Raw genomic sequence first — 23,446 nt, 5'->3', positions numbered from 1 at the left:
ACAAAATCATTTCATTTTGTTTTTTATGAAATTTCAACATGTTGGCTATCTTGGTACAGTCATCATTGGGATGGTGATTTTTCGCATTCATAATTAAAATTGCTTTTTTTTTCAACCTGATGAATTTATATTTTAGGAGAGACTAGACTCATTAATTTTTTAATGTAGAATTAATGGGCCAATTTTATTCATTCTGAAATATTTGATCCAAATGTCTCTGCCCCTTTTACAGCCAAAACAAAGCTTTCTGCACCTTTTACATTGAACTGCAGCCTATAGCTATTGGAAGATCAGTCGTCTTCTATTCCACATGATTGCAGAACTGGAGATGATGTATATTGTACAACTCTCTCTCTCTAGGGGGGTGGGGGGTTAATTGGGATTAATATTTTCATCTGAGTTGCTCTTCAATGAATTATCCTATATCTAAACTTTAACAATTAATTTATGAGAATGGAATTACAACACAAGTCATATGGGAAAAAATTGGATACGTTGGGAAAGTTGTACACAGAAGAATATGTAGAAGGACAATAGGGTTTTACATTTTCAGCACAGAAGATAGCAAAGGTACGGAGCTAACTAGATTTGGCATTAAATACATTGGAGAATGGGCAATACATGAGAGGAACTCCTTCTAAAATGAAATGAATGAAAAGGGTCAAAAGAGCTGGAAGACCCATCTAAACAAGATTCTCTTTTAGAAGGCCCCTTCCACTGTAGCCATATGGCTACAAACAGTACCAAGAATGTGACCCGGCCGGCCCACCTACTGGGCTTTGCCTAACTCCACATGTCTTCAATGCTAGCCACTGCTTATCACCCCATCTTTAGGCTATCATCGTATACTCAGATGGCCCTTGCCAAGAAACAAAGAACTGTTTCTGTATGGCCACTTGGCGCACATACCCTAATCATATATATTAAGGGATTCAGATTGAGTCAGATTAATGAAACAATTGAACATGGATTTGAAAAATAAGGAGCAGGGGTTCATTTATTAACAAAATAAACCTATTTTTAATCATATATTGGTTTAAGGCTGTAGATGGGGTTTGTTAATGTTCAAGTGTGTAGAAATCTTGAATCTAGGAAATTCTAGAGGCTTGGACTTTGGAGGAGAGTCCCATTAGATACAGCCAAGTAGGTCATATATTGTGGTGACGTGAGCTCAACCAATCAATGTTGACCAATTGTTATATGGTGGACCATGTGTGAAAGAGGTGGTTTATGGGTGATGTGTCGTCACTCATCGGCCATGGCTTCAAAGGGGGTCGGCTTTATCAGATAAGGGCGGGAAATTAAATGGTTAGACAATTCCATTAAAGGTGGGACCCAACTTAAATGACCCTTGGAAGGCCTGCAAATACAAGTGGATGAACCAAAACAAAAATTCTAAAAGAAAGAGAGAGAGATAGAGATGGAGAAAAAGATTTAAAAGCATAGCCAAAGGAAAATGAAAAAAAAAAAGAAAAAGAAAGAAAGAAAAGAAAAGCACGAAACTGATAGAGCTAGAGAACATATTCAGGTTTTACCAAAAAAAAAAAGAGAGAACATATTCAGATGAAAACCCTATATAGAGCTGTGTAAGCTAAAAAATAAAAATGGGAGGTGACGGGCTTTTGCACAAAGTAAGCGGATTAAGTAGACGAGTGATATCCACATCCACCCACTTGCCCAGTACGTTCTTCCCTGATGTGCTCCCACCACTACCTCCACCACCAAAGTATTTTACAGATAAAACAAAAACATATATGAATTATTCTTTATGGTGAGAGAGAAGTTAGCTCTCTCTCTCTCTCTCTCATATTTTTTTATAGTTTTGTACTGCCACTAGCACACAAAAGAGTTGATGCGGATGCTGATGCGTTGGATCATGGATGGCAGAGAACCAATGAAGGAGAATTATTGGCGCCACGCGTGGACACGTGGCTTAAACTGCTTCGTTCCTATGATTAAAAAATCAATCAAGATTCCCAATTTGCCCATTAATGTCAATTATCGGGCGTCCACTCGCTGGCTAAATTGACGTGTTTCCCATCCCATCGAAGTCGCTGTCTCCTTAGAGACCAAAGTAAGTACACCGGTAAAACCATGTCCCACAGATGACACAACTGTCTTAGAGCCGCCCAACCCCCCCGGCCCATGACTCCCATGACCTTGCCCACAGATGACGGACCACAGTTGCTGTAGATCTATAGCTGTATAAATTTAAAAGTTAAGGAAATGTTTGGCATCAATATCGTTTTCTGAGAAAAGGGTGTTATATAAGTGCCACATTAAAGAAAATTGTAACACCCTTTTATTTGATATCATTTTTCCCAAAAGCACTAAATTGAATGTTTTTATGGAAAAAGATGTATTGTTGTCAACGATACAATGATATGGCATCATCTTAAACGTTAGAAAATAAGATCATGCGTATTTTGGCAATTTCTGGTTGGTAGGTGACTCGGATGCTTGGCTGAATAATCCCTACCTGGAATGTGGCTTGGACGCCTAGCTGAATGGTGACGAAATGGAGAGGTGGCTCTAATGCCTAACTGAGTGGTGACGAGCTGGAGAGGTGGCTCTGATGCCTAGTTAAGTGGTGACGAGCTGGAGATGTGGCTTTGATGCGACCAGTAAGGAAATAGTGTCAGAGTGCCCAGATTGCTTTACCCGGGGTGGGCACTCCAATGCTTAAGTTAGCGAATCGGAGATTTTAAGATAGCTGGAGAGCTACGAGAACTAAATTGTGCATCTACTTGGGTCTCAGGGGCTGATGCCCTTATATAGTTGGGTTGTCGTGGGTCTCGCGAAATGCTCCTGGAATCCTCAGCCCACGACGTAAGGGTCCGTTCCTCTTTGGAAGGAGGATAACGTGCCAGTTAATAAGGCTAATTGTTTCCCTCCGATTTGGGTGGGATGAGAATAAGGCCTACGATTATGCGGCGTGATCCTGAAAGGTTCAGAGACAACCGACAAACTTCTAGAGAGGTAGGTCGCCAGGTTGGCGATAGAGGCAGATCGCCAGGTTGGCGACAGAGGCAGATCGCCAGGTTGGCGACAGAGGTAGATCGCCAGGTTGGTGATAGAGGCAGATCGCCAGGTTGGCGGTAGAGGCAGGTTGCTAGGTTTGCGGCAGAGGCAAGTCGTCAAGTTGGCAGCAAAGGTAGGTCGCCAAGTCGGCAGCAGAAGTAGGTCGCTAGGTCGGCAGCAGAGGCAAGTCACCAGCTGGGACCCCATTTTGGCTAAGGCAAGTTGTCGCCTAGGTGATGTTGGGATGTAGTCCAGCTGTTCTGATATGCCATGTGTCATGATGTTAGTGGAGGGCCAAATCTGCCCTCATCAATTGCCCCCCACTCCTGAGCTGAGATCAGCTCAACAAAGGGAGTAGATTCATGCTTCGTCGTAGGTCCTTTGGCCTATTACCAACATATTTCGAGGTCGGCTTAAGGGTCCTTGATACTGAAAGCGGTTTGGCTTCCCCTTGCGATATGTGCGTCAATGTTTGGAATTTAAATAGCGGGTCGGTGTCACGGTTGCACTGTGTCAGTCCTCTAAGGTGTTGGTCGTCTACTCCTACGATAAGCCACAAGGAGCTCAACCTATGGGGTAGCTTTACTAACTATAGGTTGCCAGCTCACATGGGAACCTTGAAAGGCTCAACCCACAAGGGCGATTATAGTCTGTTGGCCGCTGACTCCCGCAAGAGCCACAGAGGGCTTGACCTATAGAGGAGACCTCGTGAACAAGGCTAACAAGGCTCTCGCCGGGCTGATTACATGTGTTGCCAGGTCGGTGGAGGTAGGTTGCCATCTTGGCGGTAGAGGTAGATCGCTAGGTCAGTGGAAGTAGGTTGCCAGGTCGGCGGAAGCAGGTCGCCAGTTCGGAGGCAAGTCTCCAGGTTGTCGGAATTTTGATAGTCTAGTTTTGCTCTCAGCACCTCGGCCTACGGACAGCTCGTCACCTCGACAGGACTGACCTACGAGGGCGGCTCCACAACCTGCTGGCCATCAACTCCCTCGTAAAGCATGGAGGGCTCGATCTGCAGCGTGACCTCATAGTTTGTTGGTTATCAACTCCCACGGGAACCATAGAGGGCTCGACTTGTGGGGAGGCCTCACATTCTGTTGGCCGTTAACTCTCGTAGAGAGCATGTAGAGCTCGACATATGGGGGTAGCCTCACCTTTAGGGAGATTTTGTCCAGGCAAGACTACGAGAACTCGTTTGGGCTAATCATTTTACTTTTGCCCTCCTAGGGGGTTCTTTCGATCAAGTACTATTGTTATTGCTTGAAGATGTTATTACTGAAGCTCAAAGAATCGAGTGAGAACATAGCCTTTTGTAGCATTTCCCATAGACGGCGCCAATTGATGATGCACATTTTGGTAGCTCCCGGCTAGTAGGTGACTCGGATGCCTGGATGAATAATCCCTACCTGGAATGTGGCTTGGACGCCTAGATGAATGGTGACGAGATGGAGAGGTGGCTCTGATGCCTAATTGAGTGGTGACGAGCTGGAGAGGTGGCTTTGATGCCTAACTGAGTGGTGACAAGCTCGAGAGGTGGCTCTGATGCTTAGTTGAGTGGTGACGAGCTGGAGAGGTGGCTCTAATGCCTAACTGAGTGGTGACGAGTTGGAGAGTTAACTCTAATGCCTAGCTGAATGGTGACAAGCTGGAGATGTGGCTTTGATGCGACTTGCAAGGAAGTAGTGTCAGAGTGCGGGTGGGCACTCCGATGCTTAAGTTAGCGAATCAGAGATTTTAAGATAAGATAGCTAAATGTGAGAGAGCTGGAGAGCTGCGAGAACTAAATTGTGCATCTACTTGGGTCTCAAGGGCAGACACCCTCATATAGTTGGGCTGTTGTGAGTCTCACGAAACGCTCTTGGAATCCTCGGCTCACGGCGTAGGGGTCTATTCCGCTTTGGAAGGAGGATAACGTGCTAGTTAATAAGGCTTATCGTTTCCCTCGGTTCGGGCGGGATGAGGATAAGGCCTATGGTTATGCAGCGTGATCCCAAAAGGTTTGGAAACAACTGGCAAACTTTTAGAGAGGTAGGTCGCCATGTCGGCGACAGTGGTAGGTCGCCAGGTCAGTGACAAAGGTAGATCGCCAAGTCGGCGACAAAAGTAAGTCGCCAGGTTTGCGGCAGAAGTAGGTCGCCAAATCGGCAGCAAAGACAAGTTGCCAAGTCGGTAGTAGAAGTAGGTCGCCAAGTTGGTGATAGAGGCAAGTCGCCAGGTTGGCAGCAGAAGTAAGTCACCAGGTCAACCGCAGAGGCAGGTCGCTAGCTGAGACCCCATTTTGGTTAAGGCAAGTTATCGCCTAGGTGATGCTGGGATATAGTACAGCTGTTCTGATATGCCATGTCTCATAATGTTATTGGAGGGCCAAATTTGCTCTCATCAATTCCTACATTAGGTGTGAGATGAGCTTAGTCAATGCAAATCGCTAAAGGCTGTTCAAAGGAGCCTTGCACTGACCCGAAGCCGAGTTCCATTAAGTGTAATGATTGTTTTATACTGATCAGTGCATTCAGATCCAAAGACATTCTAATTTCTACACGGTCCAATAAAATGCACATCTACAAGCCTTCCACTATCCACATTCTCAACTGTTCAATTCACTGACTTTCCTCTCTTTTGATTCGTCCCCATTGTCTTTTACTTATCCTCTTCCATCGGACGGTTAGAATCAACTGTTGATTCAATGCATAATATTGCTTAGCATATTAAGAAATAACAAGTAATGAAGACGCGCATTGCGCATTGCACAACGTCAAATGATCAAAATTCAAAGTTTCAAACCCATCGTTCGCATGGGACCATAACAACACAGATGCTTCTTCTATGACTATCCAGAATCCAGATTCCAGACCCCCAATAGTATTAGTACCCGTCCCGAACCCAAACAGGAGAGTAGACCTACTTTTGTTTTTCCCACGAGGAAAACGCACCACAAGCTGATGAGATGAATCGTCATCGAGGGTGGCTAAGCAAGTTGATTGACGCCACGTGTAAGGCAGATACCCGCCTGACCCCTCCCCAGTCCCCAAACCCCGATTTTTAACTTTTTCTTTGCTAGTCGGCGGCCGAGGGACCCACGTTTCATCGTGGTTTTATCTGTTTTGCCACACAACGATACAGTGTATCAGTACCCCATTCCCAAACAGATGAACGTGGAACCATATTATTATTCCAATCCATTTATAGGCAAAGTCTATCATTATCATTACATTGTCATCCCTGCTCACAAAATATATTTACATTTTAACCCCTAACAAAACTTAGGCATTTTACTTTTAGGTACCTTATATAGAGAACTAATCATTTTCAACTCCTTCCATTCCTGCCGATTTTTCCTTTTATTCCTTTTCCAGTCTTTTCTTTAGGCTTCCTTCTATATACAACAATACAAGAGAGAGCTTCAGTTCCCAACACCGGCTTCCATACTACTAAAAAGCTCGAGTGCCTGGGCAGGGCTTTCGTAGAGAAAGAAACATCAAGGCTACAAACAGGGGCTACAATGTAATATTCACTGGGGTATTCTGGGTATCTAGGTAATAAACTACTACTTTGACTAGTAATTCTAGTATTCTATGATAAGTCCTCCAAGAGGGGCTCTGTGGGGAATTCCCTTTCTTCGCTTGGCAGTTCTGTAATTTACGAGCGTTGGGGGCGGCGTTGATGGGGTAAAGCTCTGAACCTTCTTCTTCTCGTGGTCATGGTTGCTGCTACTGTACGAGTCTTCTGAGTCGGACGCCGTCGCTGACGAACGCTTCCTTTTCTGGAAGTTTTTGGAGGTTCCGACAATCTGAAAAGCAAAATGCAGAAACAAATCCACCTCATTTTCCACGCCTTAATTGTGCAATGGCCGAAGCCGGTAATTCTTGGATTAAAAAGCTCTGTTCTAAAATCTAACAGAAGCTCAATTAACCAAGAAAAAAATGAAATTTAAGAGAGAACAGAATCCGATGGAATGGGTTGTGGTGTGTACCTTGCAGCCAAGAGAACAGAATCGGAAGGAATCGAGGAGGCTACGCTCGCAGACCTCGCAGGTGTTGGTGACCCCCTTTCCAGGCCTGGGCTGAGGACGCTCGTTTAAGAACACAACCCGGGCGCTGTTGATAATGTAGGTCTGAACACCGCTAATGTCCAAGACCTTCTGAATCTCAGAAACCCTAATCACGTCGTGGTAAGAAGACCTCCTTATCTGTAAAACAGAGCACCTTCATCAAAACTAGCAGAGAAGACCCAGATATACCCAATAAAAGCAAAACATTTACAAAAAAATAAATGGAATTATGTCTATGAAGATCAACATCAAGGTTAACCCTCATTTTGACTAGAAAGGGAAAATCCAATATCCCAATACCTAGAAACAAAATGAAGAAAACCATACCTGAATGGCCCGGTGGTCCTTGTGATAAGCGAGGCAGAGAGAACAGAGAGCCCCATTCATACAGTCCAAGCAATACATATTGCATTCGCTCTTGTGGGAATCAGCATGGAACTTGCATTGAACAAAGAAAGGTGTTCGAAGGAGAGGGCGCAACCACGGTGGCCACCTGTTGTCATCGTCATCCGGACCTCCAGCTCCCTGATTCCATTTAGAAAAAGCAGAGCAGCAAGTTAGACTTCATCAAAATAAATGTAAAGGGAAAAGGAAAAAGCTAGGACAATGAAGCTCAATTACTATTAAGAGAGAAACAGAGAGAATGGGTGTACTAACCATGATCCTTCTGCTCTTGGGTTTGATTTCCTTGACCGTGGACTCTTGATTATCGATCGCCAGTTTGGAGATTTGAGTTGCGCTGCTTCTCTGGTTTTCTCGGAGTTGTGAGTTTCAGAGATGGAGGAGTAGGAAGGTGAAGTGGGGAAGAGATTGTTGTAAGTTGTGAGCTCAGAACTCTGATTCTGAAGGGTTAGAAATGAGAGAGGTTGTGGGGAGGGTTCTTGTAACGGTGGTCGATGGAGTGGGATGACTTGGGTTGGGGTCGTTCTTATCCGCTTAAAGTCTTTACCCGAACCTAACTCCGAAGCCAAACCTCACATGCGTTGGCTGCAAGGAACCGACCTCTGTGTTTCTTACTTTCTTCCTTTCTTCTTCCTTCTCTTCTTACCTCCTTGTCTCCTTAGTTAAATTATAATTTTCCTTTTTATTATTTCAATTATTACAATATTTTCTTTTGTAAATTCCGCTTTTGTTATAGTTGAGAATTCAACCAAGTTTTGGGAACAATGTAAAGAGTGGGACCCACATTCTATATTTAGAAATTATGGAAAATGGCATCAGCTCCTCAACTAATTCAATTAATTCAATCGGGTTATACCATCCCGGTGGATCACGTCTCTGTGTCTGTGAATCACAACTCTTCAGTCAATTTGATATGATCCTAAGGTCCGATTATCATCGGATCAAACGGTTACAATTTTTTTGTTGACTTGTTCTATCACAACGGAACTTGAGGTCATGCATGTCAACGCCCCCGGGTGGGATGAATCACCAATGACAATAAATGTTAGTTAATCAACCAAAACCCAATCACTAAAAATGGCTTCTCAGAAAACCAGCAGCATGATTCCCGAACTGATCTGCGAAACTTGCGAGGACACGATTATATAAAGATTCCACCCTTAGAGGTTCAAGGTACGTGTGATTTCTATATTTTCTAATTCTCTGTATTTTTAAGCTATTTCAACTCGCAATAAGTATACTAATTTAAGCATCGGAGCGATCTTGTTGGGCTAGTAACCTCGGGTTCTTTGATCATACTTTTGCAGATTCAACTTTATCCGCCGTCCGCCTAGAAGTCAGATTACCTCCAGCAGAGAGCAACTAGATCGCGCAACATCATTTGCTATTATTGTTTAGGAGGATTTCATCAATATAGCTTTTTTCTTCTTCATTTTTTGTACTTTTATAATATGTGAATACAATTTCTTTGATTTTTTGTATTAATTAATTAATTATCTATTTATAAAACAATAAGTTTCATTCATAAATCCTAATAACAGGGCGAATGAATAAAAATAAGCTTTTTTTTTAATTTTATTTACATATATATTACCATATAATGCAAATACTTACCTTTGCTCGAAGTCGAGACCATCATATTTCAAAAACAAAAAAGTAGAGACCACCATTACCTTAAATCTATTTATTTTCCTCTCTATATCCCTTTGCACGTTAGCCATTCAACTTGTAACTAATAAAATGTTGATCACAAAATTGGGTTTTGTACTATATTAAAGGACTTAATGACTTATAAGAATAATTTAGAAATAAGAAAATTTATACAAGTTTTTTTCTGCACTATCTTTAGTTTGCATAGAAAGTTGAAATCATATTTTTTTTTGGTTAATTTCTTTTTACAAAAACGGTTTTCAAGTTTAAATTAAAGCAGTATAAATAATCAACAGATGCGAAATAAGTGAGAAGCAGAAACTTAAGGGAAAGTTCTTAACACATATTGTGAAATTCCTTAAAAACTTTTTCTTAATTTTCTTTTTTCTCTTTTATTATTTTCTATCAAACCAAACACAGCCTTACCGTCCCTCCCTGGTCCCCATCTTCAATTTCTAAGAGATGATGATCCAAGCACTTGTCTTAAATCAGCTAATTTGGTTTTGTAGACTAAGAACAGTCAAAATTTGGGGTTGGAAAGGAAATAAAACCGAATTAAATTCCATGGGCAGTTCTGTCAAATTCTCAAAAACTTCCAAATTGTACTTAACAAATTTAGGTTTCATAGGAATCAACTTAAGATGGAGATTTGAGACATTTTCACATTTGTTCAAGTTGAGTCATTTGAAAGCAACATAGCTTGTAGAAGTTGAGAATTTGGAGAGAATTACCCACAAAAGTAACATCAAGAGTAGAAAATTTGGTTTGAGTTGAAGGCTAATTTTGGCATTTTAGAATTGGCCTAGCAAGAGTGTAGGCCACAGACAGGCACTGGAGTGGGTGGTTCACCCTACTTGGACCAACAAGGAGACATCACAAACAAACTCAACAAGGGTTCTTAATGCAGTAAAGAAAAAGGAAACGAGCCAATATGTGTGAAAAGAATATTTAACTAATTATTTATTTGTTAAAAATATTGAAAATTAAAATCTAAGTAGACTCAATGGATCCCTTATTTCCGGATAACGACCTCGGTGTAGCAACTTTTGGATGTGGAATTTCCACATGGAGGCAAAAGCACTTTCGTCTTTCTATACTTTCCAAAAGGGGGGCTGCACCTGCACATAGACACCAAGAACAAAGAGACAAATCTCTAGTGATGGTTTTTGGTATTAGTGCAGATTCAATCGACACCGTTGAATTGGGGGGGGGGGCATAATATGCTGATAAAGTAATTAAGAATGGAGATATCAATTTCTATTACGGATCATTAGTTTTGTGGTTGATAGTCACATAAGATGGAGATAAGAATTAAGATTGTTTGCAAGTGGATTTAAAACTAATTGTGTCATTTTCGTTGTAGTTAGCAGCAGTTAAGAGTCGCAACCACTGTTTTTAAAATCGGATCGGACCGGATGGTTGGACCGGAAAAATTGGGAATCGGTCATCCATTTTTCTCTAAAACTGTTGAATCATTGAACCAGCCGATTAATTGTTCGAATCGTTCGAACTGTTCGAATGATTTTGATCGTTTTTTAAATTTTTAAATTTTTTATTTTTTATTAAAACGGACCGGCCATTCAAGTTAAATGGTCAGACCGTTCGAACCGATAACCGAACCCCTGACCGGTTCGTTTTTAAAAACCATGGTCGCAACTGCCTTTACAAGAAGATGCTTTACAAAAGTCCTTTTGTTTGATAGACTAACAGAGATCAGAGAAGTCTTACGATTTTAGAGAGAGGAAGAAATATTTGACTTCTGATATACTAAAATAAAATTCGGAGAGAAGATTTCCCGCGTTCTACAACAGATCCTGTTTCCTACTAAACCGGGATTGATTTGTTGTCTGAGTTGAGTTGCTTGAATATACATTTGTACGGTAACGGGTAGCCATTATTTCATGGTATGGAGTATGGAGTTCGGATCTGCTCTCAGAGCGCGCCTCACACCGACCTCGCAGCACGTATCAGCCGTGCATTTAGAATATAATATTTCGAACTTATAAATTTTTAATTCATGGATAGATGTTCTAGTTGCACGGCTGAAACGTGCTGTGAAATTGGTATGAGGCACGCTCGATAAGTTGCAGATCCGGTCTCTGGAGTATGGTCCCCATCCAATTCATTTGTAACCTACGTGGCAAACAAATAAACGGTTAGGAACTTAGGAGTCAGGGGAGAAACAAAACCAACGTAGACCGTAGATGTCTCTCCCTTCGATGATTCAGAAGCTACGTGTACGGTAAATGATGGTGATGGTGCACGATCTGGTCACTCCTAACTAGAAGTGGTTGCGCTCCTAGTTGGCGACGGACGAAAGATACCTGTGAGGAAGAAGATGAAGGAACCTGGGGGGCTCACCCAGCGGGAACACTCTGACGGTTAATTTAGTAACTGGATTGAAAGCTGGGAGAGAAAGAGAGAGTTGCAGAGAAATTAAAGAGCTAGAGTGATGATCACGCAATACCTTCGCCTCTGGGGGTCGAGGTCCTTATATACTAGTATCATGATATGTCAGGTGCAACCGCCTCCAAATCTCTATTGCGGCGATCTGCTGTCAGATAATGGCTTGGAGTGGTGGCCGTTATTTGTCAGAGCTGAGTTGGTGGGCGAAGGTGATCGCTGCAGAGTACGGTCCTGCTAGAAAAAACAACCTCCAGGGTTGGCATGCACGACGCCGCCAGGCGAGAGACGTGGGCACAGTCTCCACGGTTGGTAGGTATGGTTGTTAGGCAAGAAATGCCCCTACGATACACCGAGCTGTTGGTGATATGCCGAGGTGCTTCTATTTGAGGCAGGTTGCCTAGGTGGCCTACTTAGGTTTGAACAGGAGCGAGCTTATTCTAGCTAGGGAGCTGATGAGATTAACCTGAAGTGTCTTCAGTTCGGGATTCTCCCTACTCGTGAGAATCTTAGCTCGAGGTGCTCCCTACTTGGGAGAGTCTTAGCTCGGGATACTCCCTACTTGGGGGAGTCTTAGCTCAGGGCAACGGAGTATTATCTTGTAGCGAGCTGCCATTCATGACGAGCTGTCAGACTGGGTTATAGCGATCTCGTTACGCTGAGTTGGAGCGAGCTCGTTATGCCGAGTTGTCACTTATGTCAAGTCACGTTCATGTGTCCCTTCGTTATGAGGTCGGGCCAAATCACCCTCCATCAAATGGTCCATCAAGCCAAGGTGGGACCTTCTAAAAAATAAAATTAGAAAAATGAAAAATAATATTGAAGGGAAGGAAAAACTGGTTCGGTGTTTCACGTTTGACTCGGTCTGGTTCGGGAAGTCAAAGCAAGCGTTGAACGCCGCCGTCACGGCACTTCAAGAAGGAACGTGGAAATGGCCTGAGACTGGGCTGAGACGAACCGGAGAAGCGGAGGGGGAGAGGTCATGCCCGTGCGTGTCGTAATGTGAACGTCAAAGCGCTATAAAGTAATGCCACGTAGGATCCACACGTGTGGGGCCCACGAAACGTACACGGCCGGCAATGGAGTGAGGAGTCGACTTCCCACGCGGGTCAAGCAAGTTGCCTACTTGCCTCAAATTTTCCTCGATCGCTTTCTCCTGGTCACAGCAGCTTGCGTCTTCGTGCCTCCTCTTCAGTCTTTCTCACTCTCCGGTTGGTCCAAAAATACGTCAGAGTTACTACAACAACAAGGAAATGACAAAAGGGTCCTCGTGGTAATCGAAATTGTTTTTGAATAAAGAAGTAATGATGGTGGTTTAGAAAAGGGAATGACTGAGGGGCAGATGAGGGTCACGCACTGCCTCTGCCACTGAGACTGAGAGGGGCTGCAGTGGATATATAACCTTAGCAGCTCTAATAGTAAGGGTCATTAAAATCCACGAATCAATCTAATGTATGAGTGGTGAGCCACGAATCTAACATATGTTAGGCCCCAAATTTCCCAAAATTTAGTTTAATTACTCCAATTGAGTTGTCTTAAGTCTTAACTGTTCATTCCACCAATCTTTTGGAGGGTTGTGGAGATGCAACAACAACAGTAGAGAAAGAAAAATCCAGTGCTCCTCTAAGTGATAAAAAGTACAAAATGGGCCTGTTTGTTTCAAATTAGAAGGGGTTTAAGTTTTCATTCTAATCATATAGTTTCAGTTCAGTTATATATATCTGCCCATTTTCCATCTTAAGCATTTTCAATTTTCTTTCTTTTTTGGAGAACTGGATCGAGCAGCTCATTTTTTTTAATGGAAAGTCCTTATTGATAATTGATTTTAAATTCAATGTTTATACATTTATGGTGTTTCGGTTTCTAAGTCAGCTAGTGGTACAAATTGAGGTTGCAATTGTCAACATCCATGGGAAAAGGCGATGCTAACGTAAAGGTCGGGATGTTAGTTTGAGAATAGTGTAAATTTTTCATTGTTGTTGGACTGCTTTTTGGCTAAATATCATTATCAGATTCTGACTTATATATATATATATATATGTATGTTGCTGAACCCATATTGATTGGTGTATTAGAATGTCCTCAAGAATTTTACTTCTTTTTCTTTCTAAATTTAGACGGAAAAAAATATATCCCCTAGCAAGTTGATTAACCTTTTGTAACAGTATCTTTTTGAAGGTAAAATGAAAAATGTAATACAAGAAGAGAGAAACAAAAGAAAGCCCTTGAGAGACAGACCAAACTCTCTCAACAACAGAAAAAGAAGCAAAACAAATGAACAGGAGACACTACAATACATGCCAAAACTACAACCTCTCAAAATAAAAATCCTAACAGATGGTCCGTAGCTAAACTGACGAATTCAAACCTTTGCCAGAGTAAGACCTTCGGTTTCTTAACTATACATCCGCTTTGACTGAGCAATCTACATAAAAATCCACTAATAATTTCCTCAATTTCCTGCTTCTCGGCGAATTCACATCTCCGCCCCACAGTACATCTCTATTGTGTATTGAGAGCATTTTCCTATGATGATATTATCGGCTCTGATATATCATCAGAAAATGTTTTCAATACACGGCGGAGATGTGCTGTGGGGCGGAGATGTCGTCTCCTTTTCGGCATACCCCGCACTCGTCGGTAGAGATATCAATTGGACTGGATTTGGTCCAATCCAATCCAGTCTAATGTGAGTTCATTTTTCTTCTTACTGGAGTAATCCGATTTATGTTGTTAAAACTGGATCAGATATAATAAAAGAAAGATCATTTGGTCACGGTTTCATTTGGTTTAATTTAACCAATGGTACAATCATTCAGCTCATAAAAATAATCATAAAACAAGAAACAGAAAACTTGGAGCCAGAAAGCTCCAGTGGCTGATCGATCCACCAATTCAAGCTTGGTTTGATCTTATTTTAGCAAGTTTGGTTTTATCTAAATTCTGCAAGGTTCCTCCAATTGATATCCTAAATAGAAATTGGCTTCAGTGCTTATAAGACTGTACTCACACAGTTCACATAACCTTTTTACACCATGTATTGGGAATATCTCTGTACTTACTATGATTCTTTTTCATGGGGAGATATTCCCAATACAAAGCTACAAGGGAATGTGAGAACGGTGTTTTATGAGCACTGAAGCCGATTTCGCTTAAATAGGGGCCCGTTAACATATGGCTTCATGTAATTGCTATAAATACATGCAAAGGCTTGTCAGGCCACGTTTGGAGTGCTTCTCCAATGAATTTTTTGTGCCTTTTTTCACCTGAGAAGTCAAAAGCCAGCCATAAAATTGTTTGACATAAAAACTCAAAACGGCTCCATTTGAAAAAGGCAGGAAAAAAACTCCATTTAGCTGTTCATGTTTTCAAGAAGCTATATTGAATAAAAGAAACTGGCGACCAATCAAACGCTAGAAAAGTACTTTTACAAAAAACCGATGTAAGAAAAAAAATGACTCTTGTTGAAACCCATTAAAACTAAGAGGGACTCCCAAACACGGTTTCAACAGGGGGGCCAACCCACTTTTAAGCAAAAATTGGAGAATATTTATTTATTTTATTGATTAAAAAAGGGTCGCTATAAGTTGGGCAAACCAGACTTTCTTGGAACAGGAGAAGTCCATGAGGTGGCAGTGATTCAATGGTGGATCCAGATTTCGATGCATGTGAACCATGTGATAGAATCTGTCTACAGTGGATGAATCTTATCACCCAACGCCTTACTATTGGGCTTATTTGGCTGAAAAACAAGAGACGACACAAAAGGATCTCTTCACATTTCACAATTTGAGTATAGCAGCGATGCTTTATTCTTCCACTGTTTACTGTGGATCTGTATATGCAATTTTTTTCTTCACAATTCACATATCAAAAGTGATGCTTCACGTGGGTGGCTGCAAATTACAAACAGCATTTCTCGGGATCATGTCATGGAATCGTGTTGGAATTTGGAAAACCAAAAAATGAGGCATCCGGGTCGGGTTGACATATAACTCGGGCGGGTCGAGTAATAGGAATTTAATAGCTTTTCATGTATAATATAGGGCCCGTTTGGTGCATCTTTTTGAAAAGATCTTGTAGTTCTTATAGTCAAAAGACGCATTGAGCTTTTGACATAAGATCTGAGCAGTCCAAAGACAGTTTGGTAGATGTATGTCTTTTTGTGTGTTTGTTCGTGTTTTTCCATACAAGATTAAAACACAAAAGACGTGGAAAGCTTCATTTGAAGTTTCTTGAAATCAGCCTAAAATGGGCTTCTTGTGTCTTTTCGATGCACTGCCTTTTGACGGCTAGATCTTTCGCGAACCAAACGGAAATAGACTGAAAATTGGTCGTCTCAGTTTGTAAACAGCTGAAAGATCGTGTGGAAAAATGCGCCAAACAAGCCCTTATTTATTGGTTTCAATAATAGACGCATTTATAATAAAATAATCATCATTAGTAGAGAAGATTATCAAGTAAATGTCCTAGTACCCGTGGCCTAATGGATAAGGCGTCTGGCTTCTAATCAGGCGATTGTGGGTTCGAGTCCCACCGGGTATGTGAATTTTCATATTTTTTTTATCGTTTCTTTATGTTATCACATATCCCAACTTTATTATACTTTCTTTTGATCTCGCAGCCTTCAAACATATGTAACATCCCTTCGCTTGTAGAAAAGGAATTCTTTTAGGTTATGTTTGGTTTGAAGGAAAAGGTAGGGAAAGAAAGAAAAAGAAAGAAAAACCTATATGAGATTTGTAAGAGTTTTTTTACATTTTCCTTCCCTTCACTGCATTTTTCTTTAAACCAAACATAACCTTAGGGGGCACCGTTTTGATAATGGTGAAATGGATTAAATGAATGACTATTATTAAGTTCTTTAGTAGCTTAAATAATTAAGCTGTAAAATATTCAATTATATGAGTAATCATTCAGTTTCGACCATTAGGAAGCTCATCAGGATAGTTAACCTCTTACCACCTTAATAACTTGTTAACTAGAAGACAAAGATCCACTCGGTTTAGACACTTCATCTGTATCATTTGGGGTCCTTCAGTATTTTCAACACCTTATGTACTGCTTGAGAGAATAGAAGCCAGAATGAGTTGGAAAAAAAAAGGGAAAAATAACTCTTAGGAAGAGATAAGGACTTGACTCTTGAGTTGTTGATTCTTTTTTCTCCTTTTTCCTGGTAAAAGATGGCTTGAATTGTTGATGTGTCCATAGTTAAATAGATAAAATACAAGTTGGGTCTGATTGCTTGGGGGTGGACCGTGGAGGCCTGAATGCAAGCCTATGCCTAACCCCCATAAACCTACCAACTCAACTGGGACTTCATGATCAAATTGATATGGACAGGATATGACTATGGGCCTGCCCCCACTATGCAACCCCTACCACTAGTCCATTCCAACCTAGCTAGCAAAAAACCAAAAGGCAGGGTCATAATGGAAAAGTGCAATGCTTTTTCAATGTGGCAAATTTTGGACTAACTAGAAGATGATATTTTTTTTTTTCAATTTAACTCCTGAATGTTTAATTAGTCATGATCAGTTTGGATTTTTCTTAAAACTGATTCAAGGTTTATATATATTTTCTATTTTCACTAAAATGGAATCTACACTTAGGGTTTCCGAAGGTTGTAAGTTGTAACCCAATTCAATGTTTTTTTATACTTTTTATATTGCTAATATTGGGGGAATTCGGGCTGTGGAATCAATGATGAAGTTCTACTCCAGTCAGTTTTAAATTTATGGACTTCACTGCAAAAGATGCGAGTTTTTTTTTTTTTTTTTGAGTTTGCGGGTTTTTATTTTTTATTTTTTGAATTTCAACATGATTTTTACTCTGTGTTAATGTTTCATGGATGACAATAAAAACGGAATTAACGACAACAACGGTAATGATTTTGTGGTAGTTGATCAATTGATTGATGTGTAATTGTGGTTCAAAGGTAACAGATTGTTTTCAGACAAGCAAAGCTTCAGATCGAGGCTACGTCATCTGCATGTAGTGACTACGTGCTTCTACCACTCCGGCCTTTATAATCTATATTCTACTGTTGTAACTTGTGATAATTTCCCTTCTTATTTTGTCTTTGTCTTTATTTTCTGCAATTACTTTCCACCACAAAATAAATGTAGAAATCAGGTTGCCAAAATAGTAAAAATGCGTTAATCAAATCAGGTGAGATATTATGCATGCTTATTCAATTCTCTGGAAACACTAGCTCAAGAAAATGACTAAATTGGCAAATGAACATGAACACCACATAATTAATTGCAGCTTTGAATCACGTGGTTACTAGCGCACTAATCAACTCTATACCCAAAATATTCCTTTACGATTTTGTCAAATTGAGAAATATGATCGAGTGACTACTGACTAGTCAATATTTTACATGTCCAACTTGTTGAAAATTAAGCGAATAAAGCCATGGATTGATTGTTAACGCTGCCGCAACTCTATCCCTTTGCTCTAATAGTCTAACGCATATGTTTCGTTGCTGCGAGTGATAAAACCGAAGCTTAATAATAATAATAATAATTGATGGTGGCTCAGTTGGTAGGTTCTTTAACTTGTGGGAACAGAGACTTGGGATTAAATCCGCTGTCATCAAGGTTAGAGGTGGATTGGATTTGGTTCAATCTGATCCAGTTCAATGTTAGTCTATTACAAATGAGCTAGGTCCAATCCAATTCAATGAATATTTTGCACCATTTTGGATCGATTCAATTTAATGTTTGGACCTGTTTAATTTATTTAAATTTATTTTATTTTAGATTAATTCTAACCCAAACCTGGCCCATTAACACCTATATTCTTATCTTCTATCAATGGATTAGATATTTGCTCAATCCAATATAAATTCATCACAGACGGACTGGGTCCATTCTAATCCAATAAATACTTTGGACAATTAAGTCTGGAGTGGACCAATTTAATATGTCTTGTTGGTTTGTCCAATCCATCCAAATTGATTTTGGTTTGGACAGAGTCCAATCCAAAACCAGTCCATTAAACAAAAAAAAAATGTATATAATACCAGGGAGCACCTAGTACTGTTAGACAAGAATCCTGGTTTTAACCCATGGAATTTCAGGTTTAATGTATGACAGAGGACCCAATATGACTACCCACATCATCTGAGCAGGACTTTCGGATGCACATGGAGTGTTTAAAAACTGCCATTTCTTTGTATGTATCCACATTTAACATCATTCCATCAATGAAGTAAGGAGAAACAGTAATTAAAAATAAAGGAGAGTGACGATTCAGCCTATGGTCAGAATTTTTAGACTCAAAGTATATAGTTGGGGTGGGTGCCAACTCAAAATTGATACTAATTTAGGGGCAGGCATTAGTGTGTAAAGTGGAGGTTTTTAACATTTTGAATGCTTATAACTGTTTAATAGAAATCAGAAATCTGAGTCATCCATGTCTTGTCACAATTTATGGGGTGGGTTGTATGAATCCCCTTTAATTTCATCATTCTATTTTGTGAGCATCATATCCATCATTAAATTATAGGTACTTTTTTATTATTTCCATCAGTTTGTCATTGTCTCTTCCAACCCCTTCAACTTACACACAATCATTTTTCTTAATAGGTTGTATAAACTAAATGATTTTTTATGTAACGTAACCAAACCATCTCATCAATTAATCCAAACCATACCATATAATTATATCACACAGCAACCTAGCTAGGAAAAGGAAAGAAAACAAATAGAAAGTAGGATTAAGAGGGTAGGTTCTATGATAAGTCAATAAATATTTCATTTCTTCGAAAGCAATGGCTAGATTTTTTAGTCAAAAAAGTTTAGTTAAAACTTGAAAGCAAAATGCCTTACAATCCCTCCAAAAGAGTCATTTTTTAACTTTGCCTACCAAGCAAGTAAATTATTTGTTGTCATTATATAAGATCCAAATGTACTTGTATACAGTGATCGATAATTAATTAAAGCTCTATGTGACAGCTCAATATTGTCATGGATTGAGGCCGACTACTGCTACATACCGGTAAGGAAGGAAACACGCCAACTGTAAGTCAATAACCTCTTCTCATACCTGCATATAATTCTACTATCTGAATCAAGCTAACTTTTAAGCTTCACAAATACCCTTGGCTGAGTTGAATGAATTAGTCATTTGTCTTTCACTACACTCTATACCAAGGTTAAAGTATGGATACGTATCGTTTCGGGACCTTTTTGATACATCTCTATATTAAGTGTATCGGAGATCTAACTGGTTTAGGGGATGGAAGAGCCTTAAACTGACCCTCTGAACTGGTTTCAGAACAAAAAAAAAAAAAAAAAGTAAAAAAAAATAATATCAATTTGCTCAATATGCCAGTATCAATATTTTAAACCTTCTTCTATACATTATATCAATGGCTGAATTTGGCATTAAACAGAATATAATAGCTAAAACCCATATATAGATAAATGGGAATAAGGCTTGAATGATGATGATATACATTAGTTAATTTCAATATATAATTAGTAATCAAAGGTTGCAAATGAAGGTACAGACTATTATAGAAACTTTATACTCAACTGAACTCAGTTCTATTCAGTCTTGGCTCCAATTATTTGGGGCATGTCTAGTGTCTACGGTCTACACAAATTTTATATATCCTGGCATTCTTTTTTTGTCAAATTATAAATCCTTGAATATATAATTTTAAATTTTTTACCACGTTAGCTAGGTTGCGTATTGCTTTGGTCTTCCCTATTGGCCAATTGAATTTGAATATAATGCGCTTAATTGCTTTGTCCCATATAGAAATGCTCGCTGTTCCTATAATCATTCTAAGCTAGCTAGGGAGGTTTCTTTTCGATGTAGTCATTTGGTACATGTTTTTGTTAATTTTTATATAAAAATAAAGCAATCTTGAAACCTAACTTCTATAGGCCTTAGATTTAATTTGCTGCAAGCTGCTATTTTATTCAAAACATTATCTGGTTGGTTAGTTGGTACACAAATTTCAACTTTAAAGAGGCAAATAAAAATTAAAAATAGTGTGTTCACGTAACTGTTGGTAGCGATGGATTTAGCATCTCTCTCTCATGCACACTTGTGAGTAATTTGAATTGTATTATAATATAGGATTTGTGATTTGTTTGGTGTTTCTCTGAATTCCACGATGCTTTCCACAAATAAAAAAACAAACAAGAAAATCCAGAGACCCGTGGAATTGACAAATTCAATTTTGTATCTCCAATTCCATATCCACTATAATGTCTAATCCAAACACAGCAGCTAATAGCATACCATTACCATGGGGAATCTAATTATATAATTTTTGTTTTCAGTAATAATGTTGTATTCCAAATCATATACTTTGGACTTAATACAGTAAGAACAAACCACAAAACACAAGGATAAAACAATTACATTTACAGAAGTAAGAATTGCAATAAGAAATTGGAATTGACGGTTGAGCCAAACGTGGATGTGTTTACGTACGTAGAGGCTAGCAGTTGTAATTGGGCGGGTTGGATTGGGTTGGGTTTGGTTTGGGTTGAGTTTTAACCTAATTCATCTAATCTACCAACTCATTAATGATCCAGTTATATAAATTTAAATGGGTTGGATTTAATCCAAACCTGCTTTACTTAAAAAACAAACCAACTCTCTCTTAACAAATAAGTTAGTCATAGCTTGGTGGTAATTGTAGCTACTATTTATGCAAGTGGTGAAGATTTAAATCATATTACATGCATGTTACTTTTACACTAGTGACGAAGCCATTTGACTATGTTAGGATTTTGGGTTTGACCGAACTACTTAGGTACAAATTGGTCAGACCAACTTGAACCATATAATTGGATTATTTCGAGCTAATCACATCAAGGGTGGTTGAATCATTTAGATCTAGATCAGTCCGATTGGATTAGACCGGACCGGTTCAGTCAATGGTGGATTGACTTGAACCGGACCATATCAGGTTTGTGAACGGGTTTGGGATCGAATTGACTAACCCAAAGCGGGTCAACGTAAGTAAATCGGGTCAGTCTAGATTCGGGTCTGGTTGTGTGGATATTGGTCGGCTGGATAGTCTAGACCGGGCAAAGCACACGGACACCGAAACATCCCACCCGAAAACGTTTCGAATTCGGGTCGACCCGGATTGACTTGTACCGGGTTGAGTCGGGCTGTATGGATACTGGTTGGACCGGACGACCCAAACCGGTCATAGCAAGCGGTACCGAACTGTCCTACCCTGGGTCTATTACGTATTCGGGTCGACCCAGATCGGTATATGTTGGATCGGGTCAGACCATGTTGAATTGGTCCAAACTCAGGTCAAATTGATTTGAATTTATGTTGGGTGAAGTGTGTTGATTTAAGACAAAACTAAATTTAGTCACTAACTAATGGAAAATTAATGCATTAATTATAAATTATTTAATTCAAATGAAGAAAATTAAAAAAAAGACTAAAAAATTAATACTTAATAATGGTTAACCCAATGATTATCCACAATCCAATCCTATCCAACCCATTTAAATGAATAGATTAAATGATAAATTGATCACACAACCCGCTAAATAAATGAACCGGTTAAATTAATTAAATACTGGGTGAATTGAGTGAAAAATTGCGGCTCGTAATAGAAGCAATGATGTAATTGGAGTTGGAAAGACAAAAATAAACTTGTAAATCCTGGTAACATGATGAACTTGCTGTTGATAGACAGACATACGACATGGATGACAAATTAAATTATTCCTATCTTCACGTACAATATATAGAAGTGCACCTTATTCAAATATCAGATTTAATTTGTTCCATTAGTACTATAAAATCGTTGGGCCTCACTATATATATATATATATATATATATATATATATATATATATATATATATATATCAAAAAGGAATTAATGGAATCTGTTTTGTTATTTGTTTGTGATGGCTAATAATTAATTGGGAAATACATCAGAAACGTGTTTTGGAAATTCAGTGAGCCCATTTCTAAGGAGAGGACCAACAAATTCCGAGTCTTCCGGGCACAACTTTTTTGAATGTAGAATAGCTGGCTAAGTCCATGAAGTGTTAACCTGATGAATTCATTCACTTGGATCCAAACGTTTAGATATCATCAAGTTAGTAGGGCATCATCAGCTAAAGATTTTAATTTGTTTGTCTACTCTTGCCTCATCAACTGTTTATGCGCCAGTAATTTCAAGGCTAGTTAGAAGTAGAAGCCAAGCCCAAAACATAATTAGGCCATATTTAGAAATGCTTAAGTTAAAAATAAATGCTTAAAAATAAGTGTTTATTCAAATAAACATTTATTTGCATTTGGTACCCAAATTTTTTAAGTGTGTATTTTTTAAAATAAGTACTTATTTTATATTGAGCGTTTGGTAGTCTTTTTCTCTAATAAGCATTTGTGATTATTTTGTCCTTCATTTTCTTTTAAATTTTCAAAATATACTCTTTGAAAGCACTTTTAAGAAAGTACTTTTATGATGGCATTTTTACAAAGGCACTTTCATAAAAGTTCTTTCGCAAAAGTACTTTTACAAAAGTGTTTTTATAAAAGTACTTTCATAAAAATGCTTTCATAAAAATACTTTCATAAAAGTGCTTTTGTAAAAATGTTTTCATAAAAGTGCTTTTATTTTATAAAAGTGTTTTTGTAAAAATGATTTCATAAAAGTATTTTCTTAAAAATGCTTTCATAAAAGTACTTTTATAAAATTCAACTAGGGATAATTAATTTATAAGTGGCATTTTAAAATTCAACTAGGGATACTTTTGAAAGAAAAAAAATTGAATAAGTGATTTATTGTATAAACACTTAAAAAAATTGAAAATTTGGGCTCAAAAAAAAAAACCCTTATTTTTAAAATAAACACTTACTTCATGCTTATTCCCAAATACTAATAAGTGCTTAATAGTTTAAATAAATACTTATTTTA

At 39.0% G+C, this 23,446-nt stretch overlaps 1 protein-coding gene and 1 non-coding gene across 2 annotated transcripts; one reads left to right on the top strand and one right to left on the bottom strand.

The window, feature by feature from the left end:
• Positions 1-6,165: 6,165 nt before the first annotated feature.
• On the bottom strand, positions 6,166-8,102 carry LOC104585621 (protein RGF1 INDUCIBLE TRANSCRIPTION FACTOR 1). Its single transcript, XM_010242565.3, has 4 exons — positions 7,724-8,102; positions 7,394-7,591; positions 6,989-7,204; positions 6,166-6,805 (listed from the first exon to the last, which is right to left on the bottom strand). The coding sequence occupies exons 1-4, from the start codon at positions 7,724-7,726 to the stop codon at positions 6,581-6,583; spliced, it is 642 nt and encodes a 213-aa protein (XP_010240867.1). The 5' UTR covers positions 7,727-8,102; the 3' UTR covers positions 6,166-6,580.
• A 7,891-nt stretch (positions 8,103-15,993) lies between these two features.
• Positions 15,994-16,066, top strand: TRNAR-UCU (transfer RNA arginine (anticodon UCU)). The gene has a single exon. It is a non-coding gene; the product is annotated as a tRNA-Arg (tRNA).
• Positions 16,067-23,446: the final 7,380 nt, after the last annotated feature.

Source organism: Nelumbo nucifera, chromosome 1, assembly GCF_055504915.1.
Source record: "Nelumbo nucifera cultivar China Antique chromosome 1, China Antique-T2T, whole genome shotgun sequence".
Lineage (NCBI taxonomy): Eukaryota > Viridiplantae > Streptophyta > Magnoliopsida > Proteales > Nelumbonaceae > Nelumbo > Nelumbo nucifera.
Note: the sequence above shows the minus strand (reverse complement) of the source record. Positions and strands in the feature narration are given on the sequence as shown.